The sequence below is a fragment of the Grammomys surdaster genome, unplaced genomic scaffold (genome assembly GCF_004785775.1).
Source record: "Grammomys surdaster isolate TR1022 unplaced genomic scaffold, NIH_TR_1.0 126298, whole genome shotgun sequence".
NCBI classification, from domain to species: Eukaryota; Metazoa; Chordata; class Mammalia; order Rodentia; family Muridae; genus Grammomys; species Grammomys surdaster.
This window is the reverse complement of record NW_021621098.1, coordinates 8,292,213-8,315,496: the sequence shown is the minus strand read 5'-3', so window position 1 is coordinate 8,315,496 and position 23,284 is coordinate 8,292,213. Positions and strand designations below refer to the sequence as shown.

Genomic DNA, 23,284 nt, shown 5'->3' with positions numbered 1-23,284 from the left:
CCACCATGTGGTTGCTGAAACTTGTAGTTCTTTAAATGAAATTGTGGTAAGTTAAATTCACGTTTTCTGTTTCTACCTGGCCTTCTCTTAACTGCTACTATTTACTTTCTCTAGCTCTACATTTGACTTGAGAACTGAACTAAAATCAGTCATTATAGATTTAAACTCACTCTCTCTCTCTCTCTCTCTCTCTCTCTCTCTCTCTCTCTCTCTCTCACACACACACACACACACACACACACACACACACACACACACACGAGATGGCTCAGCTTAGAGGCTAAGCTCACAATACAGCAATCATAACACTAGCTTCTGTTTCCTATCCTTATTAACAATTTGCCACAGAAGTATAAAAACAACCTGAATTTTATATAATGTATTTATAAAGTAATTTTAACTTAGAAAAAAAAAACCCATGTCTGTAGTACTACAACACCAATAACTGACTCTTCTATCCAAATGACAGACTGATGTAAAATAATAATTTACTAGATGTAACTTAACAGCTAGCAGAGGCAATTTAAATATCAAAGTCATTTTTAAGACTACCAAAGTTTATAATTTAATAGAGGTAGAGAACCACTATGCAGTGTTTTAGTTATATTCAAAAGTGACATACAAAGCAAATGCCATCAATTAATGCTCAAATACACAGAAGCATGGCCTCCGATTCACTGACTGGGTCCGGTCAGAAACTCTCATATACTTGGAAACTCACTAAGTGACTTATGAAAGTTACAGAGTACGAGATCCAAGAGAATGAAAAACAACATGAAGCAGATAAGAGATAATGAGGATTGACACCAGGTGCTTTCCTTTCCTTTTTTTTTTTTTTTTTTTGTTTTTTTTGAAACAGGGTTTCTCTGTGTGTAGCCCTGGCTGTCCTGGAACTCACTCTGTAGACCAGGCTAGCCTCGAACTCTCGAACTCAGAGATCCACCTGCCTCTGCCTCCCAAGTGCTGGGATTAAAGGCGTGCGCCACCACCGCCCGGCTCCTTTTTTTTTTTTTTTTTTTGGTTTTTTGAGACAGGGTCTCTCTGTGTAGTCCTGGCTGTCCTGGAACTCACTCTGTAGACCAGGCTGTCCTCGAACTCAGAAATCCGCCTGCCTCTGCCTCCCAAGTGCTGGGATTAAAGGCGTGCACCACCACTGCCCAGCCCACCAAGTGCTTTCCTAATGCTTTATACCCTACATATTCTTCAGATAACAGTCAACATTTCCAAAAGGTAAGAGAAAGACTGAGAAAGAAATCTTTTTTTAATGACTAATTTATTCTTATTATATTTGCATTAGTGTTTTGCCTGCATGTATGTTTGTGTAAGGGTGTTGGATTCCCTTGGAATTGGAGTTACAGGTAATTGTGAGCGGCCATTCAGATGTTGGGAACTGAACTCAGGCTCTTTGGACGAGCAACCAGTGCTCTTAACCGCTGTAACATCTCTCCAGCCCCAAAAGAGGCCATTATTACACAGAAGCTATTTGGTCATTTGGGCATAAAACAAACTGTAAGTCTATGGTAATCTCCATATTCACAGTCTGCCAGATGACCACCTAGGGAAAGGATGAAAGCAGAACAGAACAAGTACAGAAAGAACTTCAGTGATGAGAGAAGTAGCTTACTTTTCTAGGATTTTTAGAATTCAAAAATTTAGGAGAAACCTAATCTAAATGATGACAAAATACCCATGAAAAGCATTATAGAGGTTGAAAACTAGACATCTAAGAATTTCTGTATTAAATGATATTTCAGAGAAATAATGTCACATCATTCATACAACCATTTAGAATGCCAAATCATTTAACTAGTAGCCTGTACTTAACAAAAATGTCACTATTTTAACTTATGAATCACTATCCATTCAAAGTTTTCCTTTTATAATATGCAAATTCATTTACTGATCTTTAAAAAAAATGTATGTATGTATGTATGTACGTATGTATGTATGTATGGGTGTTTTGTCTGCATATATATCTACACAACAGAAGAGGTCATCTGATTCCATAGAATTCAGTTATAAACAATTGTGAACCACCACATGGTTGCTGGGAATGGGACTCAGGACCTCAGGACCAGTGCTGAGCCATCTCTCCAGCCCTCAACTACTAACCTGACATAGAAATAAAATTTTGTCATCTTTAGAAACTATCATAGACAAGTGAATGATACACCATCTATATTAAGTATGAATATTAAAATACTTTAGAGAATTTCTCCTAGATATTACTATAAAACCTTACTTTCTGTCAAAAAAATATTTTTAAACAAACAGTACATGGAAAATTTAGTATGAATGTTCAATAGCGGGGCAAAGAGGGTAAAGTAGTTTACCATTAAAATGCTGGGAAACAGATCCAAGTCCTCTGTACAAGCAGGAAGAGCTCTAATCTACTGAGCTATTCTCTGGCCTGGAGGGAAAAGGGATTTTGCTAAAGATTACCCTTTAATGTCTATAGCCAATAAGAAAGTCAGGATTTAGCTTGTTTTATTTTTTTTTTCTAAAGTTCCAATACTAACATAACAGTGATGATGAAGAATACCCAAAAGTACTTTGACATTGATACTCAGAAACAAAATCTTCAAAAAACAAAAACAAAAAATGTAAAACGGGGCCAGTAAAAACATTTAAATCCTTTTGTCGAATGATTCCTGTGTTTATCTACTAGATCAGGATTCTGAAATCAAAGTGGATTTCCTTTTTTTTTTTTTTAAAGTTTCAGATGTTTTTATTCAAAGGTTCTCAAAAGAAATAAAACAGAAAAAGCTAACAATCTGATCAAATGTACAGTTCAAAAATGTCTTTTGGTGTTTAACAAGTCCTAGGAAAGAAAACTACAGAGTCATCTTGAACCGGTAAATAAGTCACCACTGCCAAGTATGTAGCACTAGTAGAACAAAAATAAAAAATTAACTCTCTTGATCATATAGATATCTCTATGAAAATCTTTTTTTTTTCAATCTGTACAAAAGGTTTTTTTATAATTTAATGGCTGTCTACTATGTGATGGTAAACTTCCTTTTTTTTTTTCTTTTGTATGTACAGAGGTTGTTTCCCAAATCTGACCCAGATGAGTATGGCACTTAGTTCAGACATACCTAGCAGCAGATCTCCCCTCCCCTACTGACTGATATCAACTTTCTGTCTTAACTACTGGAAAAAAATATCAAGTAGTGAGAGTCTCGGCTGATAAACATACTTGGTCTATGGAGGGTGCTACCTTCAGTCTGGACTTCACAAAGCAGAATGTTTTAGGGAGCGTAGAATCAATAATACCACAACTTCTTAAAAAAAAAAAAAGAAAAAGAAACAAGAACAAAAACAAAAAACTACATTTCTTGTACGACTATGTAATTTCCACTAGAATCTACACTTTCAGAGCAGCAAGGACTTTTGAAATCAAAGTGGATTTCTAACATAAAGCCTGCCAATCAAACTACCTCATGTGTTTGGTCAGTCTAGATCTCACCAATTTATATTTTTTTTATATTTTGATTCAAGTCTTCTAATTATAGTCACTAATAACATATAAGTCTCTGAAAATTTAGACAAAACCAGTAAGATATTCTAAAGCTAATAGAAATGCATAGGATAAAGAAAAAGCCCTATTCAAGATTTAAATAGACACATTTACTCCATAAGTATCCTGTGTTTAATAAAAAAAAAAATGAGTTTGCAAATTTCATTTCAAAAACTAAATCACTGTTATTGTCCTGGCTGTCCTCCATTCCGTTAACTGAATATACACTAGAGTTATGTGTTAAGACGAACCCCAGATGAAAAAATCCTTCTGTTAGATTGCCTACAGTCAAGTCTGAAATGCAGTTTTCTTAATGAATAACTTCTGTGGGAGGGCCTAGCTCACTGTGGATGGCACCACTTCTGGGCAGGCAGTCCTACACTGTGTAAGAAAGCAGGCTGAGGCAGCCATGGGAAACAAAGAGTAAACAGTGTTCCTCCATGGCTTCAGTTCCTGCCTTCTGGTTTCTGCTTGATTGAGTCTTTCCCTGACTTCTCTCAGAGATAGGAGTGTGACCTGAGAACTACCAAAAATATTTTATTTATTTATGTAGGTCTAGGAATGTTTTGCCTGCATGTTATCTGTGTACCTCGTAAGTGCCTAGCGTCCAGAGTCTTGGAAACAGTGGGCTCCCTTGGGAGTGGAGTTACAATGTTTGTGAGGCACCATGTGTATGCTCTGAATGGAAGCCAGATAGATCCTCTAGACGAACCAGCTGCTAGCACTCGAAATCACTCAAACACTTCTCTAGTACCAAGTTGCTTTTGGTCATTTTTTTTTTTTTAAATCACAGCAATGAATACTTTATGGCAACAGTCAAAGACCTCTCTACAGTCATATTCTTTACTAAGTCTGACCTTAGATATTTAAACAGCTGAAGCAGTGGCTCTTATTAACCCACAGTCATCTTCCTATGAGGGAAAGCTAAAAGTTTCCAGAGGCAGACGCTGTATAAAAGGGGCAAACACAAAAGACAGAAGGAATTCCTGATTTTAAGAACATGAAGTACTGTTTCTTTCCACCTATCCTCACAGAAAGCTGATTTGGTGCGAGCAAAGATAGTAAAGCATGAGGGCAGAGATCACATGATATTAAGTACATGGTCCCTTGAGTACTACTTTCCTGAACAAACAAACAAAAATTCTAAAGTCTATCAACTTTATGAAAATAGAAACTATAGTATATTCTGGTGAAATGTATTACTTGTCTGGCTTAGTATATTTTTACTCATGAAATATACTAAATATACCTCAGAAAATATACTAAAATATATTTTCAATTACTTTGTTTAAAAAATATAAAACAAAGCACTTCAGAAACACTGATCTAGAAAGTTGGCATAGCAAATATGCATAGTATTTATAAATGTATGTTTCAAATTTTTTTAGAATCATCTTATTTGTGTGTATGTGTTTTGTTTTTTTTGCCTGCATATATTTTTGTGTACCCTGTCCAGGTCTGGTGCCTGTGCAGAGCCAGAAGAGGGTGTGTTAGACCCCCTTAGAACTAAAATTACAGATGGTTGTGAACCATCATGTAGGAATGCTCTTAGCTACTGAGCCATCTCTTCAGCTATACATTTTAGTATTTGTATCCTATACACTTCATCTGAACTCCAATTATGCCAAGAATGTGTATTTATTCATTTATTTTTTTTTTACTTTAATTAGAAAAAGAGAGGAAAAAGGAAACATTAGGCATTTATTTCTACTCAATTTTTCTTGTCCCCCACCCCCACGACCCACCAACCCATCTTCTAACTGTACCTTTTCTTTATTTTTCCAAATCTTGACAACCTCTACAGAAGGGTTCTGACTAATATATTGGATAGGCTTCTACTTATAGCTGCTATAGTTCTGGTCGGTCTGTGTGTGTGTGTCTGTCTCTGTCTCTGTGTGTGTGTGTGTGTGTGTGTGTGTCTGTCTCCCAAAATACATAAACATTAAGCACCGAGTACTCATAAAAACACATTAAAGCAGACAAAGTGGTGTACACCTTTAAGCTCAGGATGGGGGTTGAGGCAGAGAGGCAGAGAGGCAGAGGGGCAGAGAGGGGCAGAGGCAAAGAGGCGGAGGAAGCAGAGGCGGCAGAGGAGGCGGAGGCGGAGGCGGAGGCAGAGGCAAAGGCAGAGAGTTCTATGAGGCCAGCCTGGTCTACAGAGTGAGTTCCAGGACAGCCAGAGCTACACAGATAAACCTCATGTTGGCAAAGAAAACAAAACAATGTATTTTCTTTAAACATCTTCAGGGGTTTCCTCAGGTACAGCCTCTTAATACATTTGAATAACCTGTTTATTTGAACAAACCTGAGTGACAGATCACAATTCTTACCTGGAAGGTTTCCATCAGTCTCATCAGCACTAGGAAAACTAGCAATACTAGTTGAATCCGAAAGGTCCAAAAGTTTTGCACGCAACTGCTCAATATCACTCTCTTTGCTAGCCAACTGCATTTGAAGTTCATTTCTATGTGTACATTCTTCTACCAATTGCTATTGTTGGAAAAAAAAAGATAATAAAAATAATCAGACTCAAATAATTGCAACCTTAATAATTGAAATGTAAATTAGTAATTAAAAATTGTGAGTGTGAAACATGTTGTACACTATGGATGTTATTACTATGCTTGGGTTTTCTTTTGGAAATGTGGCTGGCCAGGCTGGTCCAGAATTTAGCTCAAGCAGTCTTCCTGACTGTTCCAAGTAGCTAGATCAGGAGTATGCTACTGTGCCTGGCAACTGCCACAGATGAAGATATTCTGTAGAAATTAGGTTCTTTCTCAGTTCAGTGCTAAAGGTAAACAAACTACTTTTCCCCTTATTTTTTTTAAAGATTTATTTTACCTTATGTGCATGAATGTTTTGCCTGCATGCATATATGCATACCACGTGTGTGCCTGTTGGATCCCCTGGAACTGGGGTTACAAATAATTGTGAGCCAACATACGCTAGGTATCAAACCCAGGTCTTCTGCAAGAGCAACAAAACTCAGAGACATCTTTCCAGTCCATAACCTTACTTTGTTAAGAAAACTTTCTTTCTTCCTTCCTTCCTTCCTTCCTTCCTTTCTTTCTTTCTTTCTTTCTTTCTTTCTTTCTTTCTTTCTTCCTTCCTTCCTTCCTTCCTTCCTTCCTTCCTTCCTTTCTTTTTTCTCTCTTTCTTTTTAAAATTATGAGGTATGAAAAAGTACTTAAAACATCAGTAAACTATTTTCTGGCTCCAAATGAATTGAATTAATTCTAAAAGCACAAAAAAGATAAAATCATAAATGACAGAATCAAAGCCTGGATGTAAATGAGTCAAGAGAATTTTATGTTATTGTCATATGTTAAATTAAATGTCAAGTATAACTTACTGGTATTTTGACTTTAGAAAAGTAGATATTGAATACTTATATCAAAACCTCTAAACTAAGCCTAATTGGTATAACAGCCATATATTTCAAATTCAATTGCAATTGAAAACCAAAAATATTTGAATGTCTCGTTCAAACTGGGGCCTCTAATCAAGCTAATTAATAAAAATAATTCAAGTCATGATAACTTAGAGGAAAAAAAGAGCATCTTTAAATTCTTTAAAGAGAAATGTTAGTATTAGAGCATATGATTAGAATGTAAACACGATAGATTAAAATACATACTTTACCACAAGTCTACTTTAAGCACGGCAGGTACCAAGTCGAGACTGACACCATGGAGGAGGTGATCTCCCCAAGCTTGTGCATATACACAGACCTTACCGCTTGCATGTCGTTCAGCTCTTTCTGGTGTTTCACCACCATTTGGTTAAATTTTTCTCTTTCTTGGTTAAGTTCCAGTTGTAGCTTTCTATTTTCCTTTTCTTTTTTTCTCAAATCTTGAGTATTAGCTTTCTTCCTATCAATTTTAAAATCTTTGCGATTCATTATTTCTGCCAACTTGTTAACAGCCTGTTCAAATATTAAAATAGTATTTGTAAGAATCAATATAGTATATTCAATTTTAATCTCTATTAAAATGTATTGGTTTTCAAAGTTATGAAGAAATTTTTTCCTTGTCTCTGTGTGTAAACTTATGTTTCTACAAATACAAAACAAACTAATCAAGGCTAGGATATGAATAATAGTTCAGATAACTAAAACTGATGTCTTATCTAGTACAATGTAAGAATCAGGCTTCTAAAAAAAAATCCATTGTTCAAAAATACTGTAGTATATTACTGCACACAGGATATAAAAGAAATATAACTATGCTCCAAATACTCTATAGTTGGTAAAGGAGGCAGACACATAAGCTATACAGAACATGAGATACACACAATGGTGCTATGGAGACAGTCTCCTATGAAGACCCCTAGAGAAGTTAAGAAAAGCTCCCTCGCCGGGCGGTGGTGGCGCACACCTTTAATCCCAGCACTTGGGAGGCAGAGGCAGGCGGATTTCTGAGTTCGAGGCCAGCCTGGTCTACAGAGTGAGTTCCAGGACAGCCAGGGCTACCTACACAGAGAAACCCTGTCTCAAAAAAAAAAAAAAAACCAAAAAAAAGAAAAGCTCCCTAGAATGTGCCATGTTTCCTTTCTTTTCTCTCTCATTCATTCCCCACCTCACCCTCATCACTTGAGTATGTAGGTAGTTGGCTTGGAACTTATTACACAGATCATACTGGTCTCAAAAAGAGAGATCCACTCGGCTCTGTCTATGAACGCTGATTAAAGGAGTGTGCCACTGCATTCAGTCCCACATGTTTCTTAAGAGGACTGAGAGATGGACAACCAAGCGCATATGAAGGCAGTGATAGCACTGTAAGCACAGGTTTAAAAAAAAAAAGGCCATAGAGATCGCTTTCCTTTGGGCAAGTAGGAAAACAAGGAGACCAATCACCTAATTAGGTCATATAGATATCTATTTTCTTTTGCCATATTTGTACTTGTGTGTATGTTCATGTGTATATACATGTGTACAGAGACCAAAGGTTGATATTCGGTGTCTTCCTCAATCATTCTCTACCTTATTATTATTATTTTTAAAGATTTATTTTTATCATATGTGTACCCATTTGTTTACTTGAATGTGTGTCTACCATATGCATGCACAGTATTCATGGAGGCCAGAATTCATGGCTTTTTTCTATAGGAATATAAAAAATGAAACTGATAGATCCCATCCCATTAAGAGAGGAAAAAGTCCTAATTTAGACCTCATCTAAATCAACTGAGTTCACTTTAGGATGAGGTACCCCTGAATAATTTTTAATGTATATTTAGAGTTTGCTATAATAAATCTAACACATACTTTAAAAATAAATTCAGAAACATATTATGAAGAATGAAAAAGTCAATGTAGCGCCACATTCCTCAAAGACAACCTCTACTAAAGCCTTCTGCATTTCTTTCAGTTTTCTGGATGCATAGCTAAGCTTCTTAGGCTTCCCATGTAGAAAAATAGAATATATTCTACAACCTAAATATTATGCCTAATTTAAATTTCTGAATATATGGCAGTTAGAAAGATGCCTCATTATTGTTTTAATTAGAAAAGCAGTCTTTTTATACATGCATGTGTGTCAATGTTTGAGTAGGAAAGTGAGTGTATGCAGAGACCACAGGTGTCAGGTCCCTTGAGCTGAAGTTACAGGTGGTTTTAAGTCACTCAGTATTAAGTGCTGTGAACTGAATCCAGGTCCTTTACAAGAGCAGTACAGTGCTGAGCTGCCCTTTCAGGTCTTGTTTAATTTCTGGTTCCTAGTTTATTATTAAAGTTAAGTATTTTTCAAATGTTTGCTAGACAATATTTTTCTTATTGTACTGGTGTTTTTATTTATAGATGTTAATGCTGGCAAGTACTCTCTTCAGTTTGTCTCACTTAACCTTCTGTTGATAGGTCCTCCACAGACACATGAATTTTTATGTGATAAATGCATCTTTTCTTTCATAGTCTCTGTTTTATACTAAAGGTTAAATCTATACTCGAGGGATTTAAAAACATCAAACACATTAAAAAAGATTATTTTTAGCTGCAATATAAAGGATCAATAAGGATAGATTAAGAAATGCTACTAGTAAAGTTCCCCTGAAGATGAGGCACCCACCTCAGTAATTTTAATACATATTTAGATTATTGAACAATAAACCTAACATGTACTTACTTAAAAATAAAATTATTGACTGTCCTCAATTATTTAATTAAATTATATTAAAAGCAGAGAAAAGCAATTACTGGTTTAAAAAAAACCCAAACAACTGAAGCACTCATTTCTGGCCTACTGGGTAACTTAGTATAATGATAAGACACATTTTTTGCCTCCCCCTTCCCTACCTTTTTTGAGATAGAGTTTCATATGAAGACATTAAGTTTCAATAATAAAATCAAACAAACAAAAACTGAGCTAGATGCATATTCAAATGCAAAACAAAATGATAAACGACCACCCTACAATTTGTTTCTTATTCCCAAACTATCTCTCTGGCTTTTGATCTAATACATCTTTTCTTCTTGTTTCCTTCTGTCAACAAGAGTCCACATCACATTCTTTCTTAGAGTGTTAAGGATGAAACTTAGGTCTTCACACATACTAAGCAACTGCCCTGGTACTGAACTGTGTCATGATACACTTGTCATAGACTAGTGATCACAGTCTGATATATACTGTGATCAATTATACGTCTCATGTAAGTCTTCTATAACTAACAGGGATACACTTTATTTGTTCTAATAAAAAGTTAAACCGTATGACTTTCATTTAGTAAAAACATACATAAAGAACAACTGTTAGTTTTCTGATTATATCATACTCAAATGCAAACCAACGGGAAGGGCTGATGGCACATGTACCTGTGTTTTAAGGGTCCGTTCGGTACTGATATTCTTTTCAAAGGCAGCCTTAAGATTATTTATTTCTTCCTCCTTCTTCAATTTATATTCTGCCAATAAATTATGTAAACTGTTATTGTGCAGCATTAAATACTTTTATATGCATTCCAAACTAAGAATGTCCTCAATTATTGAAATTACTATACACTACACAGTAATACATGGTACCTTTCAGTTATTTCATTATGGTAACTGGTTGATTTTGTTTCTTTTTAAATACATGTAAGCCCAGGCTGCCCTTGGACTCCCAATTCTCTTGTCTCTACCTCCCAAGTGCTGGAACTGCATGAATTTACTAATTGTCCAGTTCATTAATATAACCCTTAAGGGTACATAAATTAGTCAATATATAAAAACAAGCATTTAAAACCCCAAAGTAAGGGGCTGGAGAGATGGCTAAGCAGTTAAGAGCACTTCCAGAGGTCCTGAGTTCAATCCCCAGCAACCACACAGTGGCTCACAACCATCTATAATGGGACCCGATGTCCTCTTCTGGAGTGTCTGAAGACAGCTACACTGTACTCATATACATAAAATAAATAATTCTTTAAAAACAAAAACAAAGTAAAACATAACTACAGATTAATCTCAGAATTAACTTTACATTTCTTTTCTTTTTTGACAGGGTATCAACCAGGCTAACCTGGAACTCTGCATCATCATGGATGGCTACATTGTTTCATGAGCCCACTCTAACATGGAGCATTTGGAGACAATTAGAGAGGCCAGAAGAGGGTATCAGATTCCCTGGAGCTCGAGTGACAGGGGGTTTTAAGCTGTCTGATGTAGGCGCTAGGAACCAAACTTGGGTCTTCTAGAAGAGCAACAAGCTCTCTTAATGGATAAGCCCTCATACCATCTATTAAAAAAGAATAAAGTTAATTATCATAAACTTTAAAATTATTTTATGTGTATGAATGTTTTGTCTGCAGACATGTAACATGCATACGCCTGGTTCCTTCACAGACCATACGGAAGCTGTTGGATTCGAGCTGGACCTGTAGATGAGCTACAAATAACAGAATCCAGCATGTGGATGCTGGAAACTGAACTCAGATCTTCTTTAAGAGCAGTGACTGCTCATCATCACTGAGCTTTCTATCCAGCTCCGCACTGCCATCTGCTAAGGAAACTATATACCTTCTTCTGCTGTCCTCATTCTTTCATTTAGCTCTTCATTTTCTTTTCTTAGTCTTTCAATATCTTTGGTTAGCACACTGTTTGTTTCTTCAAGCTAAATAAAGCACACAAAGATTATTTCATCCTTAAAGCTAAACATCTTTAAAATCTTCTGTAACATCTTCTAGAGGTGAAACAGGTCAAACAATTGCTTAAGTATAGAAAATGCCTAGTTTCCAGTTAAAAATACATGAATGAGTCATCCATATGGTGACACACACCTTTAATTCTCAGCACACAGGAAACTGTCAGATTTCTGAGTTTAAGGTCAACCTAGTCTAAAGAGTGAGTTCCCGAACAGCCAAGACTATACAAGAAACCCTGTTTTTAAAAACCAAAACTAAACCCCCAATAAGAAACTGAATATATAATTAAGTTATAAATGTTTTAGGAACAATTAACTTCCAAAAATGGTATGTGTACACACATGTGTATGTATGTATGTATGTACGTGTGTGTGTGTATATATATGTGTGTATGTGTGTGTGTATGTGTATTAAATATGTGTATGTGTGTATGTATGTGTATGTGTGTTAAATAAAGTAAAAAATATGTATTATAAAGATTAGTAGATAGAAGACTAGGAAACTGCACTTATTTCCAACTCGACCAGTAACCCATGTGATCCTAAATAAGTCATTTTCCTGTGACTCAGTTTCCTCACTGAAAATGATGAAAATATCATGCCCAGCATCGTCTATTCTAAGTATATTGTTTTTCTTTAATCATTAAATAATGATTTATGGAAGGATATTATCTTCCCCCTCTTAGATTGGGTAAGGGAGGAAGTGGGGAGAGAACCAGTTAAGATAGAATCTAGTAATACAGTCCATTTTGGCCTGAAGCTACGTAACTGAGGCTGGTCTTAGACCAGTTGATCAGTCACTAGTTCTGGGAATAAAAGCCATACACTACTATGTTTGGTTTTGTGTGTACGTGTGTGTTAAGAAAATAAAAAATGAGTTTAAAATAAGTGGGCTGGAAAGATAGCTCAGCAGTTTAAGAGCACTGACTGCTCTTCCAGAGATCCTGAGTTCAATTCCCAGCAACCACATGGTGGCTCACAACCATCTGTAACAGCTTCCAATGTCTTCTTCTGGTGTCCCTGAAGACAGCTACAGTGTACTCACATACATACAATAAATAAATCTTTTTTAAAAAGGGCATTTCTTCACATAAAATATATCTACAGTAGGGAAAAAAGCCTAGTGCATCGGAAAAGATTTTTATCATTACCAACTGTTTTAGATAAAATAAACACAAGTATTGTATTCATGCACATACACACAACCCAATACTTTAAATTGTCACTTACCCGACTAACAGTATGATCTTTATCTGTAATCTCTTGTCTATTTCTTGAAGCAGCTTTCTTGCTTTCTTGAGTCAATTCAAAATACTGTTCTTCCAGAATTCCTCGAGCCAACTGCTCAGACTCAGCTTTTGTTTCTGCTAAATCCAACTGAGTAGAAAGAGATTCTCTGCAACAATTTTAAGTGAAATGAATAAAAACAAATTCAGTTTATTCTCCTTACTTGATCAGGTAAATGAAAACAATGACCTTGCTAGACATGGCAGTCTACATCTGTTAATTCTGACAACTGTGGTCTTAAGGCACAGGGATTGGGAATTTAGAGCCAGTCTGGACTACACAGTGAGAATCTCTCTGGAAACAACAACAAACCAAAAAGTACCCTTCCTGCTTCAAAAAAAAAATCCATACAATTTTCTCGAAATGACAGAACCAAGGATTTTACTTTTTAAAGTAAACTTTAAATCCACAATTTTTTAAATACAGGTAACAACTTAACTTCTTAAGTCATTTAATTTTAGAAAGAAGACTGTTGTGGGTTTGGAATAAAACAGCAAGGCAAGACTGAAAAGCCACTGGTACACCAGGAGGCCAGAGTCAAGACACTTTCAATCCCATTTTTACTTGGCAAGTTCCTTATACTTCCTGGAGCCTAATTTGATCAAGTCTGTAAACTAAGAGACTAAACTAAATTATCTGATATCTGAGATTATGAAAACATATAGATTAAAACCACTGTAAAAGATTTGGAAATGTTATTAGAAAATACACTTTGAAGCTTTTCAGAATTGCTGGAATATAGTGGTCATGTCTAGAATTCTATCCACTTGGGAAGTAGAGGCAGCAGGACTGATCAAGGCCACCCTTGAGTACAAAAGATTTTTGTCTCAAAACACTAACTTTTCAGAACTGGCATTTACACTGAGACTAGATTACTTTCATTTGTCTGTTTGTCCCTAAGATTCTCTTCTAGACAAGCCATCTTGGTTATCTGTACACTTCCTTCATTTTTGTAGGTCCTCAGAAATTAGTGAATTAGCCCTAATCACGACTACAACTACCTCCTCTTTTTTTGTTTTTTACTTTATGTGTATTATTTTTACTTTATGTGTATGAGTATTTTACCTGCATGTATGTAAGTGCACTAGTTGTTGCATGGAGCTCACGGTGGCCAGGAGAGCGAGCAGATGCTCTGAAACTGGAATCTTAAGGTAGACTAGTCTGATTTGATATCAGCCCAATAAATTAGCCCTATCAGAATGATGGCACCCTTACTCTTTATTTTTCAACTTAAATTTATGAATGCCTTTCCTGTTCTATTCCAAAAGAAAACAGACATACTTTTCACTTTGCAGCTCCTGTATTTTCCTTAAATTTTCTCTGTTTTTTTCTTCAATTTCTTCTTTAAGTTCCTTTACCTGGGTTTTATAAAGTGTCTGTAAAAACAGTGATAATTCAGGAATTAAGAGTTTGTGGTGAGTTATAAACTGTTCAGCAGTTTCATCTTAAAAGTTTAAAAAGTTTTATTATCTTAAAACAAGTTAAACCAGGAGTAGACAGTACATCAGTTTAAGAGCACTGGCTGCTCTTCCAGAGGACCCGTTTCAATTCCCAGCAACCACATGGCAGCTCACAGCTATCTGTAACTCCAGATCGAGGAGAATCAACACCCTCACACAGACATACATGCAGGCAAAATATCAATGTACATAAATCATAAAAAACAAACAAGCTGGGTGGTGGTGGCGACTTTAACCCCAGCATTTGTGAGCCAGGCAGGTGGATTTCTAAGTTAAAGGCCAGCCTGATCTACAGAGCAATTTCCAGGACACCGAGGGATTCCCAGAAAACCCCTATCTCAAAACCAAAAACAAAACCAAAAACGAACCAAAAGTCTTGAAAAAGAAAAACCCACAAACAAACAAAAAACCAAGTTAAATCCATGTATTTAATTATAAGGAATAAGCCTTGCAGGATAGATGGTACTAGAGGGCACAATCTGATATATATTATCAGGACCAGAAAACTCTAGGAACCCCATCATAATCCTACCTTAACCTCCAAGTGCTAGACATCAGGCATGTTATTTCCATGCAACAAAGTCTTTGCTTAAGTTAAAGTCTTACTCCGTAGCCCTGGCTACCCTGTATCCACCTGCCTGTGCTTCCACAGTGTTGAGATTAAAGGCCTGCATCACCATGCCCAGCTATTAAACTACTATTTACAGCTGTAATTTGAGGGAGAGTAATTGCTGAAAAATTGTACAAAAAAGGTCTTTTTTTTTCCCTCCTTCACAATTTAAAGACCACAAACCTTGAAAAGAAACATAGTTTGCAGAAAAAAAAACTCTAAAAGGTTCTTGTTTAAGTCAGTTTTTAAAATCTTTATACTAAAAATAATTTTCACTTACAGAAAAATACTGCTCAGCTTCAAGTTGATCTTGTAACTCCCGCATTTGCCCTTCATTTCCTCTGTATTGCCTTTAAAAGAAAATCAGTAATTAAATTTTCTTATTTATGACAGATTTCACTGAAGTTGCTAAAATACAAAAGGTTCAATAAAATATTTCAGCATCATGTTATTTTTCTAGCTCATCTGGTAAGGTTGTTATCTTGCACCTATAAAGTGATAATGAATCTACATTAACTGTGGGTCTCTCCAAACCATCAAAATGAAATCGACAGTGCTGTGGTTTGTTTGTAAACCATGTAAATAATTGCAGAAAAAGGCAGAAATACAGTTTAAAGGCAGAAACATCACAGAATATACTTTAATGTCTTGTGTAATAAACAAAAGCAGAGGTCATAAATTGTTTAAGTAAAAAATAAGGTGTAACATACTTTGGCGAGTATATAAATAAATACACAGGGAATATAAAAGAAAAGGAAGAGTAATAAACTGGTAAGGAGAAAGAAAAAATATGTATACATCACAAACGTACAGACCTTACATGAAAAAGGACACACTCAGGAAAGGAAAAGACTCAAACACACAAGAAGGCAATAGACTTCAAAGACCCAATTTTATCCTAGGCTGTAGGTTTAATATTATATACTAATTACTTTGTAGTTTAGTAACAAGCCATGTAGTTGATATAAAGTACACACTAAATGTCCACTGAGTGCTGAGAGAGTGAGTTGCTTGTGGGAACAAGTATTACGTAATTAACTGGCAAAAATGGGGCTAGTAAACGAAGAAAAAAGTTGTCAATATAAATCCAACTCAATAAAAACTGATAAATTATCCCAATCAAACAGGTCTAAATGATAGGTGTTGGTGGCAACACGCCTTTGATCTCAACATTCAGGCGGTAGAGACAGGTGAATCTCTAATGTATGATTAACATATATCTGGAGGAGATAAAACCACAACTTGGTATAAAGAGTATCTATTTCTCATACTATATTTGTAAAACAGGCCCATATATGTTCTAAAAGTAATGACACCCTGTCATTGTCTTGATCTCAAGTGAGCAGGCACATGACATCTTAGCAGTAACAGAAGAAATAAAAGACTGTACAACTTTGAAAGTAACCAAACTCCCACTCCCAAGATTATGTCTAATGTCTAAATCTCTAAAATAAAATGACCTGGAAAACTTCTTCTCAGGTAGGGTAGCCTTCTTATTGTAATGCTAGTCTTGAGAGATGTAATGATGAAAAGTTTGGAAAAACGGTTATTTCCATCATCAACAGACTGTAAAGCCAGCAGTCTTGCTTATCTATATTTCTTCCTTTAAGTATCTATAACTTTAACTTAATAAGCCCATCCTCCCAAAGCCTGTAAATTCTTTTATCATAATTTTTGTCTTTTTCATAAATTGAGATGATCTGAACATATAAAATATCAAGCATCTATAAGCCAATGAAAACACAAAAAGATATTTTTAAGACTTACTTTGTAAGCTGAGCTAACTCAAATTCTAACAATCTCTTTGCTTCCAATAAAGTATTTATTTCCTGTTTCATCTGTTTCTCTAAACCTTTTAAATTGTCTGCTTCAAATGCTTGAGTCTTCAATTCACTCTGTAACAAGAGCCGTTTATTTGATTCCTGTTCCAGCTGCAGGGTGAGATTCTTAACCTATGAACGAAAAAAAAAATTGGCATCTTAATCATTTTAATAATTTATTAGATACCTAAAAGAATATTAATCAATCTCAAGAACATTATTATCCTTTGTACCACTCTAATTTCTCCTTGTGTTTTTTACTAAGTGAAGATAGGATGTAAATTTTAGGTATCAAAATCTGTGGGGAAAAGAAAAACTAGTCTAAAAATTTGGAAAAATAATGATAAAAATCGTCTGAGGAAGATATTCCAAATTTTAATTTACCTGTTAACCCACAAATGTTTATACATTCTATTCTATATATTCATAAAACTCAGAACATAGTTAATATTAAGTACTTATTAGCCAATCAGAACTCTTGCACCAGTTTACAACATGCTCTTTTTAAAGATTTATTTATTTTACATATATGAGTACACTGTCTCTGTCTTCAGACACACCAAAGAGGGTATCAGATCCCATTACATACGGTTGTGAGTCACCACATGGTTGCTGGGAATTCAACTCAGGACCTCTAGAAAAGCAGTCAGTGCTCTTAACCACTGAGTCATCTCTCCAGCCCCACAACATGTTCTTTACCTGCTATCTGCAAAATGATTACCGTAGAAATCATCAAAGGCACAAAGTCCTTCACCCCTGTCTTGTGTATGTACTCCTTTCTGCCGCTTCCCTGGATGGTTGAACACTATAGAATGATTGAAGACTTAATGAATAATTTTAAACTCAGCCTAGTCTTCAGCTCCCAAATGACAAACTCATAGCAAGGCTTTCCTAACTTCACAGAATCCCATATCCATTGGAGTTCTTGTATGCAGTCTTCCTACAGGTTAAGTCTGGTGCCTGGATCCCCTGGAACTGGAGTTATAGATAACTGTGAGCTGCCATTGAGGGTCCTGGGTTCTTCTGAAGAGCAGTTGATATCCTTAATGTCTGAGTCATCTCCAGCTCCATCTTCCAAAGTTTCAATATATAGTTATTCTGCTTGCTAGTTTATTTCTAGTCTCTTTTTGTCAATTCTATATACAAATACATTAATTTTCCCAAGACTGTTTTCACCTATACATTTCTGTCCATTTTAAAAGAACACCAGTTAGTTTAGAGCCCAAGTGTCAGCTCCATGTGAAAGCTCCAAGTTATTTTTCCTTCTCTGATTTCACTTCCTCTTACACATGACTTACCTACCTTCTTATCAAGTAGACAAACTGTACTGACAGTCCACCAAGACAAGTCTTGGATACTACTTACAAATAATTTCTAAAACTCAGACAGTAACCACCAACAAACATCTTTTATCAATAATACTATAAATACATGTTTTCTATTAATGTAAGTCACTCCAAACAGCAGATAATTTTTTTAATGCTTTTTCAAGTAACATAGATAATCTTTGATAGTTTGCTCTTTTTTTTAAGCAAACAATTTCTTCAAGGAGGAACTAAGACATTTTGATACAGTTGCATGCACTGCTGTAATACACAATGGAACAGATCCTAAGGAGTGAATGTTTAACAGCTATTTGAAATGAAATTGTAAGTGCTGGGAACACATACTTCATTCAAATCTTCTTCTGTGTTTCAAATATACACAAGAGTTCTCCAGTTATAACCTAGAATAGTTTTTCTTAAAAGATGGAAAAAATTAGCACTATGTCTTACTTCATCCTCCATCCTTTCTTTATTTTCAGTCAAATGTTCGAGCTTCTGCTGAGATTGTTTCAGGTCAACATCTAGCATAGAACATTGTTTCTCAGTCTCAACAACTCTATTTTCAGCCTTCTCTCGAGCTTCTCTCTCTTCCTTCAGCTTTTTTTCCATTTCTGCAACAGAAAAAAGTTAGAAACATACATTTAAAGAGCACTTCAATTATTTTCACTTTAAATGGTTTGAAAACTGATCTTTAAAAATCTATGACTTATTCTACAACTGTAATAGATATTAATTTAAAAATTCTAAGGACATTTGAGTAATTTATGTAAGAATCTCTGAAGAAATAGTTACAAGATATAAAAATAATTTTTAAAATGCTTCAATCTAGCCCTTGCCCAAAAAAGATGAAAAATTCAATACCATTTAGACTAGAAGATTAAGGGAGTACTCGGAAAGAATAGAGTAATAAAGAAATGAAATGGCCGGGCAGCGGTGGCGGATGCCTTTAATCCTAGCACTTGGGAGGCAGAGGCAGGCAGATTTCTGAGTTCGAGGCCAGCCTGGTCCACAGAGTGAGTTCCAGGACAGCCAGGGCTACACAGAGAAACCCTGTCTCGAAAAACAAAACAAGAAATGAAATGAAGGTAAGAACAGAAACATATGACTGCAGTTATTAATCTCTATCTTGCATTGGTCTGGAAATTTTTCAAAGAGGCTCTTAGAATAGGAATTCTGTGCAACTCAATGACAGGATTCTATGGTAGCAGAACCCCTCTTTCAATTGTTATGAGAAGATTCTAGCCTTTACCAGGGTACCTGATTCTAGAATATTTTAAGTTTAAGAATTTTAGCATTTCCATAGTCATGCCAGTAGAGAGTTGCATAGTTAAGTAAGTCTTTTTGCTATTTTTGGAGCCTGCTCTTGAGGTGACAAAGTGGAAGTTTACTTTTTCCCTAACCTTATAAATTCAGCTGTACTAACATAATCATTACCTCCTAACTCCCTTCTTTCCAACCTAATATAAATTCATTTCAGTTATGCTTTGATTCCAGATACCTATCCTTGAGTTTCAGACTTACACTCCCATTGAGTAATATATCCATCTAGAGAGCCATCTAAAAAAATTATAAAAGTTGTTGTTTTTGGGAATATGTTGAGGTTTGAACTCAGAACCTCAAGCAGGCTCATCATGTGTTTTGCCATTGAAGCACATCTCTGACCCCCAAACTTAACATGTTGAAAGAGTTACTTTTCTCTGTCCTCGAATCACTTCTGCCCTACTTCTATCAACCTCTGTAAGCTATAACCACTGATTCATTTGTTCTAATTAAATGCCTGAGCCTTTCTTCCCTCCTGTACTGTCCACCTTTCATCACATTTTGACCTCTACGCTGATTTGCCTTCTGCTACCACCTACTTCCACTGCTCCTTTTTATAAAGCGTTCTCCAGATAACAAGAGTAGTCTTTTAAGAATATACACTACAATTGTCACTGGCGATAATATAGTAGACTAATATTGATCTTAAGGACATTTGAAATAATAAAATGAGGCAAATGGTTGGTCTAAACTGCAATTGTGACTAGAAGCCATATAGCAAATATAAAAAACTGAGGCAAAAAAAAGCAGTTAAGTAACAATGAGGTCCAGAATGGATAGTGAAGAAAAATCTATGGGTAGATTAAAAACTGGGAGAATAGAGAGTCTACTGACTTTGTTTTCTTCTAGACCCAAGCCCTATGCTCGAAACTGCCCTGCCTTAGTTTAGATTACAGGTGGGGGCTACCATGCCTAGTATGAGTTCACTAACTTTTATAGTAAAGACATAGTAGGTAAAAGAAAAAAAACTATAAAAGGTAAATTTGTGATAAGAGATATAATAAAAGGTATTCTCTTCTCAGATAATGTTTATTTATACTCTCTACCACAGAAGATCAAAATCAGACTTCTCTAAGTATTATTTAAACCTAATAAAAAATATGCTCATAAGTGAAACTTACCACACATGGCAACAGACTTTGCCTCTTCAATAGACTGGTGCTTGTCAGTTAGCCGTGCTTTGGTTACTTTGTGTTCATTTACTTCTTGTTCTAACCTCTGCTGTACAGACTTGAGCTTGTAGTTCAAATCTATCTCCAAATTATTCTTTTCCTAAGAAAATTGAAATAAGAGTAGTGTAATATAATAAACTGTCCAAGAGGCACAAAATTGACTCTTACGTTCCTCAATATTCTACTGGAGATGAACACTTTCCTAATCACCCTTTCCTGAACATACACCACAGCTGATGTAGAGCTCCTTGTGCTCCTGGGTATATTCAAGATAGTTTACACTACAGTAACAAATAAGTGCAACAATCATTTGTTATTCCATTTTTGTCTTTAAAAACCTCTTTTAAAATGTAAGAATCTATAGTTTTATCTAAATTCACATTTGCTTCCCCTTTAAAAGATGAAGCATCTTGGGACAAGGTAGTGAAATGTTTAGGTGAGAACAGTAAGAACAGATTCCAGTCCTTTGAAAGTTTATTCTTTCTTCATCCTATTTCACATTGGCTTGGCTAACAAAAACTACTCTGAAATAGAACATGCCAAAGTAGTTGCTTTAAAATCATTTTCCTGAGGGAGACACTGAAATTAAGACCGAGATCTATAAAGTAATTGATACTTTCTTCAGCAAGGAAGGTACTTAGCAGAGAATTTTTGATAACATTCTAAATAAATATAGAGTCAAGAAGAAAGACCCCACTGGGTAAAGACACTTGCCATTAAGCCTGATAACCCTAGTTACATCCCTGGAATCCATATGGTAGAAGCAGAGAACCGAAATTTGCCTCCCCCCACCAAGTTGTTCTGACTACAAATATGTGCCATGATGCATGACCCTATAGGAGGAGGAGGAGGGAGGGAGGGGGACAGAGGGATAGAGGGAGCCAATTACTTTGGCCTTTTTATATTTTACTTTTTACTAACAACATAGAATAAGCATACATGGTGTGTTAAGGTCCAGTCCTTTACTTTCTCTTTGTGTGATTTAACATACAAGGGTTAATTCCTTCCTTGGTTACTTCCAGACCAAAAGTAATATAATTACCTATTAAAAATCCATAGTACAAACAAAAATAATATGGTAACAAGATGTCAAATACATCATGAAAACAATAAAAAATAAACATTACAAATGAATGCTATAAAATTACCTTTTATAACCATAATATTCTATCATTAGGACAGTAAGTCACTTACCTTTTCTGAATGATTAAGCATGTCTTGAGCCTCTTTTCTTTCTCCTTCCACTCTTTCAAGATTATGTTTGAGATGCTTCACCTCTTCTTGTAAAGATGTAATTCGTGCTATGAAGGGAGGGAAAAAGTTAAAGCAAAACTAATTCATGGTATTATAAATCAGAACTGTGATTATTTGTGAGTAGGTGGATGATAGAGAAATTTGATGGGACTTGTTGGTGTTTGTTAATGTTTAGTTTTAAATTTTTACTTTATGCCTCACTTGTGTGCAGTGCCAATTGGAGGCCAGAAGAGGGCAACATGTCCACTGGGACTGAAATTAAAGATAGTTATAAACTGCCAGACGGGTGCTGATAATTTAACCCAGGTCCTTTTGCAAGAACAGCAAACTGTTAACTCACTAATCCAACGGTTTTCCTTAACCTTCTCCTCCCCTCAACCTTTCCAGACAGGGTTTCTCTTTGTAGCCCTGTCTGTCTTGAAATTCACTCTGTAGACTAGGCTGCCCTCAAACTCAGGGATCCACCTGTCTCTACCTCCTAAGTGCTGGAATTAAAGGCATGCGCCACCACACCCAGCCTCCTCAACCTCTTAATGCTGTGATCCTTAAACATGGTTCTTCATGTGGTAACTGGCAACCATAAAATTATCATTATGAATCATAATGTAAATATCTATGGTTTCCAATGGTCTTAGGCAACCCTCATAAAATGGTCATTCAACCCCAAAGGAGACCATGAACCACAGGTTGAGAACCACTGGCCTAGAAAGACAGTCAAGGAAGAACAGGGCTCACTCACTGAAAACACTATTAACGCAGGTGCAAAGGAGGATGACTATAATTTCACCTGATCACTAATTCGAGGCAAGAGTGTTTGGGCTCAGCAGTTTAAGGCTACCTTGGGCACTATAACCAGACCTTTTCTCAAAACGAAATGAAACACAAAACACAAGAAAACCTCAGAGAGAGAGAGAGAGAGAGAGAGAGAGAGAGAGAGAGAGAGAGAGAGGGAGGGAGGGAGCGGGGGAGGGAGAGGGAGGGAGGGAGGGAGGGAGATGAAAATAGCCTATAGTTCGTAGATTGGAAGAACTATAAGATGACAATAACTACATAAAATAATGAGTCAAGACATTGTAACACTTTTAGAATTCCAAAAGTATATTCTACAGAAATGCAAAAGTATATTATACAGAAATGGAACAGCTAAAATAATACTATGGAAGAACAATAATGTTGAATAAATCAAATCCCCAATTTCAACACCTGCTCTAAAACTACTGTGGTGCTGACCTATGGCAAAAATATGTATCAACAAGAGACTTAAAAAAACAAAAGTAAAGCCAGACACTAGAAGTGTGTGTGTATGTATGTGTGTGTGTGTCGTGTATACTCATCAGTCAAGTACACATCTGTGAGCAGGTGAGCATAGAATGTGTAAGCTGATACCAGGTGACTTCCTGAATTATTT

The 23,284-nt window shown here is 35.8% G+C and overlaps 1 protein-coding gene across 2 annotated transcripts in view; it reads right to left on the bottom strand.

Moving 5' to 3' along the window:
• The window catches only part of Rock1 (Rho associated coiled-coil containing protein kinase 1), a 111,455-nt gene that overhangs the window by 8,654 nt on the left and 79,517 nt on the right, over nucleotides 1–23,284 (bottom strand). For both annotated transcript variants that reach the window (XM_028759484.1, XM_028759485.1), the window contains exons 17-27: nucleotides 21,817–21,923; nucleotides 20,572–20,722; nucleotides 18,581–18,741; nucleotides 16,753–16,937; nucleotides 15,266–15,335; nucleotides 14,197–14,291; nucleotides 12,859–13,024; nucleotides 11,505–11,598; nucleotides 10,326–10,414; nucleotides 7,257–7,445; nucleotides 5,851–6,010 (exon numbers count right to left, since the gene is read on the bottom strand). In XM_028759484.1, coding sequence (XP_028615317.1) covers nucleotides 5,851–6,010; nucleotides 7,257–7,445; nucleotides 10,326–10,414; nucleotides 11,505–11,598; nucleotides 12,859–13,024; nucleotides 14,197–14,291; nucleotides 15,266–15,335; nucleotides 16,753–16,937; nucleotides 18,581–18,741; nucleotides 20,572–20,722; nucleotides 21,817–21,923 — 1,467 coding nt within the window. The remainder of the gene's footprint in view (nucleotides 1–5,850; nucleotides 6,011–7,256; nucleotides 7,446–10,325; nucleotides 10,415–11,504; nucleotides 11,599–12,858; nucleotides 13,025–14,196; nucleotides 14,292–15,265; nucleotides 15,336–16,752; nucleotides 16,938–18,580; nucleotides 18,742–20,571; nucleotides 20,723–21,816; nucleotides 21,924–23,284) is intronic.